The 5,507-nt window shown below is 43.7% G+C and overlaps 1 protein-coding gene across 5 annotated transcripts in view; it reads left to right on the forward strand.

Moving 5' to 3' along the window:
* The first annotated feature begins 2 nt into the window (after positions 1-2).
* Positions 3-5,507, forward strand: part of STK17B (serine/threonine kinase 17b) — a 30,917-nt gene continuing 25,412 nt past the window's right edge. For 4 of the 5 annotated variants that reach the window (XR_003095206.1, XM_025209950.1, XM_006028527.3 and 1 more), the window contains exons 1-2: positions 3-38; positions 4,658-4,823. Coding sequence is in view for 4 of the 5 variants with exons in the window: in XM_025209950.1 (XP_025065735.1) it covers positions 4,702-4,823 (122 nt within the window). In the remaining variant the exon portion in view is untranslated. The remainder of the gene's footprint in view (positions 39-4,657; positions 4,824-5,507) is intronic. The other variant, XM_025209951.1, reaches the window with a different exon arrangement.

Raw genomic sequence — 5,507 nt, forward strand, 5'->3', positions numbered from 1 at the left:
GCCGAGCCTGGCGTGCGGCGGCGCCTGGCAGCGCGGCGGTAGGTGACCGTGGGGAGGGGGGCGCTGAGCTCAGGTGCGTCCTGCCCGAGGCGCCGCGGGGGGAGCCGTCTCGGGCTGCCGGGGCCTGGCGCTGCGCGGCCTCGTGGCGCAGCCGGGCTCGCGCTCTGACGCGGTTTCAGTCCAGTCGCGTGGAAAAGCCGCTCGCTGTCCCCTCGAAACGGCCGTGTGGCTGCGCTCGTGTGAGAGAGCCCCTGCAACCCCCTCACGTGTGGCTGTTTTTTGCTTCTAGTTTTGAGTAGAATTTAAGTTGTTTAGAATGAATTCATCTAGAACCGGGAATTTAATTTTTTTGGCCTTTTATTCACTGTCTCCGTCATTCATGGTCCGTGCCCCCGCTGCGCCCCTTGAGCCTCATGCCGTAGCACCCTGCAGACAGTGGGGTTGGTGGGTGTCCGCCTTCGCCCCCTGGTCTCATTTGCTGCTTGACTTGGAGCTGGGCGGCTTGAGGATGGGAGTGAGGCCTGAGCGCGTGGACTTGTCAGTCTGTAGCTGTTGACTCTGTAGCACCTCTCTTGTTTTCTTGGTTTCTTTTTAGCTGTGTTTCATGCTGGGCCTATCAATGTTTAAAGGAGCAGCATCCGATCAAATTAAAGATGGCATAACTTTATAAAAAAAAAAAGCCTCAAAACCCCTCTTGGGTTCAATAAGTTTGTTGACAACCCAAAAAAGACTCTTGTTTTTTTTAAAAATTGGTGGGTTGTTTGTTTGGTTTTTTTTAACTGCTTTCCTGAAGCAGTAGGTACGGTGTTTGAAAGTGAAGATAACCCTGCTTTTGAAATCCAAGTGTTTCACTGAATTAGTGTCACTTGCTCCTAATATCAGCAAAGAAATAAATGTTCCCAATTTATAACTCTGTTTCTCCCACAGTTATGTCAACTTAAACTGGGTACCCTTTATTTTCATTTAAGAATCTTTTCAGGCTTGTCTAAACTCTTGCTGTCTTTGAAGAATGACAAACTGGGTTTAATGAGCTGTCTCCCTTGTAGCAGAGCACGGAGCTGGTTTTGATTCATGTAAGGATTCTGGGCTAAATATGTCAGAGAACATCTGAATCGTAATTGCCTGAAGGAAATGCAAACTTGAGATCAGTAGACGCTTTCTGTGGCTTTTTTTCTCCCCACTGGAGGTTTTGATAAATATCTTCTGATGCTGATGATGTTTCATGGTCAGTTGAACTTTCAAAAATATATTTTTATAGCTTATTCCTGACAGTCTTCAAAACTGCAGTTGGCCACTTTTTTCCCCTCAAAATCATCATGTTTTAACTTAAACCAAAGTATTGTAGAGATGACTTATCCTTAAGTAACCCTGTTCTATCCAGATCTTTGCTAACTTGCTGTCCTCTACAGAAGATCCTTTAGTGACATGAATCTTTGGCATAACTTGGAGGTGATGCCTCCCATGCAACAACCAATGCATATTTGAGAGTCTCTCTCTTTTATGAGGAGCCTCATTTCTAATTTTTTTCTACCAATGTTTAGAAGTTAGCTAAAACCCTACTTTGAATTTGTTTGTCTGTGTTTAAATCCTTATGCTTTCACTGGGGTATGCCTTAGTTTCAGAGATTCCCCTATTTGATTACAGCATGGGACACACATGTTCAGGTTGCATATTTTGTTTCAACTATTAAATGAATTTAAAGGTCACAGTGAAACTGGTTTGCAATAATCTGTAACAGTGCCAGAGAATAGTTATCTAGATGTGCTCCATATGGGTTAGAATAGATTAAATTGCACTGTCTCAGACTTAAAATTTAGGAGACTGAAGGCTGCTGTAAAGAAAAATCCACCCAAATAGTCTAGACGACCACCCTGTCTGTGCCCTGATGTTATCTGAAGTTTTGGAAAGGGTGTCCAATAAATCAGTGATTCTAAACCTGAGTGTGCAAACCCCTACACATAGTTTATGAGATAAACCCAGAGATTTCAAATAGGAATCTATAGTCTCAGAAATTTGCAACAGAAGAATTGGTCTATTTTTTCCTAGTTAAAAATAAGTGAAAGCTAAAATCTGTCATTTTCTGAGGGATACCTTGAGGTTGACGACCACTCCTATAAATTAATTGTAGCATAGATAACCCAGGGGTGAGCAAAATATAGCCTGTAGGCTGGATCTGGTCTGCTAACTGATTGGATCTGGCCCATGGGGGGTGCCTGACAATTGATTGGATCTGGTCTGCAGCTGCCCCTGTGGCTACCTTCCACCCACTCTGCTTGCCTGGCACAGTGAGCCACCTGTGGATAACCAAGTGGGTGGAAGGCAGCTGGAGCCCCATTCACTGGAGCAGGAACAACCTGGCTGCAGCTCACCCCCCCCCCCCCCCCACACACACACACACACCTAGAGCAGGAGGAGGAGAAGCTGTTGGAGGTGGGGGAAGCCAAGCAGCATGTGCGGGGTGGCAACCATGCTGGGAAGCTGTGCACACTGACTGGGGCTAGCAGGCACAGGTGGGAGCCCAGTGCTGGCTGCCCTGGGCAGCAGTGGGTGAGGCTGAGCTCCATGCAGGGCACTGCACAGACTGCACCTCCCTAGTGAGCTCTGCAGCATGTGCCCTCTGCCCCCCTCACTCCCCCCATACCTGGCTGGCTCCTGGGACCTTGTGCCCAAGCAGCTGCCCCCCCTACCCCCACATTCTCTTGTACGTTGTGTGTGTGGGGTGTAAGACTATTTTGAGTTATTATGCAGTTGCCTCTATATATGCCACTCAAATCAGGACAAAAATACTTTTTTTAAAAAAAGTTAAAATATGTTAGAGTAGTTGTTTAATTTTTAGTATACACTTTGTTTGTTTTTTAAATCTATAACTTGTTGAAATGATACCTTCTAAAATATTTCACAAGTGTGGCCTATGACAGCTCACCAGAACTCATTAAGTGGCCCTCCAGCTGAAAAAATTGCCCACCCCTAACCAAAATGCTTTGAGCATAAGCTCAGGACCAGCAGTGTAAGCTAGGCATAGTTTCCCTGTAGGGACAATTCAACATTGTTAACACTGGAGAATATTGTATGCAGAGACCTCTGCTTGTAGAGGCTCAGAAAAATCAATTGTAACTTTATTTCAATTGTATTTAGTTTGTAAAGGGAAAAATTATTTCCTATTTCTTCCCAAAGTAAGTGCCTTTGTCAAGTGAAACAACTTGGGATCCCCTCAATCTTAAATTCAAAATATCTTGAAATTTTTAAATAAGGAAAATGCTAGGAATGTATTAAAAGCAATTCAGACATAAGAAAATCTAGTACCATTCTTTCCCACGTGTTTGTCCAGTTTGGTTATCCATTTATATTTGTGACCACCTTCATGCGTTTCCTTATTTAGACAAGTAAAGCTTTGTTTTTGGGATTTAAATATTCTTCAAAAACAAATGCCTAACTCAAATTTGATTAACCAGTAGCTTATTTTTTAGTAATAAGACTTCTGGTAGTGCTGGAGTGATTTATTTTTCACTTAAATTGCCTGGTCATTCTGTACCAAAGTGTTTACAGCATTAAAAATCAAGCTGTTTCTGATGCAAGTACTGACTCTGCAAATGGCCTTTGCACTTTTCCACTGCCAGAATAATTTGGACAAACGAACCCGTTTTCTAGTAGTATTCATTGAGACGTGTATGCTTCTTCCTGTTTCCTCATGGTTCAGAATATTAAAAGCATAGGGCTACACAGTGGGGGAAGGGGATGTATGATATGTCTTCAAGTTCCTTCCAACTGCAGTAACAAACAGACCAGGAACCTCTGGAGTGGTACCACAGCCACTTTAGTTTTTATTAGGCTTTAGCTTCCTGGTTCTTTCTTGTATGGCTTGAGAGTTTAGCATGCTGGTGTGGTTATGTGGTTCTGATGTGTTTAAACTTGAAACAACCTGGGGTTCAGAAGGGTCTGCCTCATGCCTTGCTGTTTTTTGTTTTCCTCTGCTCTTTGGGTGTATGTATGTAAGATTGGCACTGTTCGGTTAAAAATCATTTGCAGCCTTGTTCTAATCTGAGACCAGAACATTGAAAGTCAGAGGCAAAGCTGGGCAGTTCTGTGCTTGGTGGCAGCAATTGTAGCTGGACTGCCAGCAATGGTTGTTGGGCCAGTGGCTTGGTGACTGTTTTGTTTCCCCCCCCCCCGGCTTGGTGACTATCTGTGTGTGTACCTTAGTGTTACCCTGTGTTTACACTTCTGTTGAAATAAATTTTAGTGGTCCTTATGCTTGTGTTATAAGCTTAGCAGTTTAACTGTCCAGCTCTGAACAGTTGGCTAAAATAGTCATTCCATTAACATGCAAGGCCCTGGTTTTGCAAATGAAGTTCCAAACCAAAGCTATGAAGCTCTGATCTTGAGATACTGGAGCCAGAGCAAAGGGTGATGTTGAAGGCCAGTGCCATATTATGGATCACTTACCACCTTTTCCCTTGTCTGCTGTCTTCAGTTCCATGCTTAAAACTGCTGGCTTCTACCAGGGTGGATAGAGTTCACTGTATCAGGTTTCTTCTTAACATGCAGCACCAGATATGTTATCTTGGGTGCTTAAAGATAAAGGAAAGAAACCTGAGAAGGTAGGGCAGTAGAGTTTTGTAATGTTTGTAGTTTTTTAACATATGTATTGCTTTGACAGGTAGAAACAGGTGACTGGGAGAGAGAAGAGACCTTGTGTTAATCATGTCCAGGAGAAGATCAGAGAGCAGAAGCCTTTCGGGTTTGTTGTCTACATCTCTTCAGACGCAAATCAGGACAGATAATTTTCACAACTTTTATGTGCTTGAACCTGAGGAGCTAGGAAGGTAAGAACATTCTGTTTATCTTGTATTTCTGGAAAAAGGAATTTGACTTTGCATGTAAGAGGGGGAATCCTTGCTGCAGTGGAGTCTTTATGGAATGCCCCACAGAACCTCTCCTGTGTCACTTCCTGGTAAAACACAGGAAGCGTGGGGGAATGAAGTATGGGTTTTTAATTTCCCACCCCCTCCACTTATAACAAAAGACATGGGGTCTGCTTATAAGGGTGGGGCCATGTTCATGGCTTACTAGCTCTTTCTACACAAGAGTTTGTAGGTTTGTTCATAGGGCTGTCTTCTTATTATGGGAGCACGTTTTCTTCTTTCATATACGTGTCATACTTTGGCAAAATGCTGAAGGAGATACAATCTAAATAAACTCCTACAACACAACACTACCATTTTCTCTAGCTTTATGTTGTACAAGGTTCTCTGTAGCCATAAGAGCTTGCGCTTTAGGCCGTACCTGCACCTTGAAGTGTCTTTTGGTACTGTACACAGTGCTATCAGGTTCATCCTAGCTTTTGTTGGTGTAACTATTTCAGTGGATGTTACAGTACTGGTGAGGCCCTCTCAGCTGGATGGTTAGCAGGTCCCACCACACAGGAAGCAAGTGCAGTGTCTGAACTAGATAAAGCATTTGTCTTCCTGGAACACTTCCTAGCCACCTTTCCCTTCTCCCACTCTTTC

Source organism: Alligator sinensis, unplaced genomic scaffold (assembly GCF_000455745.1).
Source record: "Alligator sinensis unplaced genomic scaffold, ASM45574v1 scaffold784_1, whole genome shotgun sequence".
In the NCBI taxonomy this organism is placed as follows: domain Eukaryota; kingdom Metazoa; phylum Chordata; order Crocodylia; family Alligatoridae; genus Alligator; species Alligator sinensis.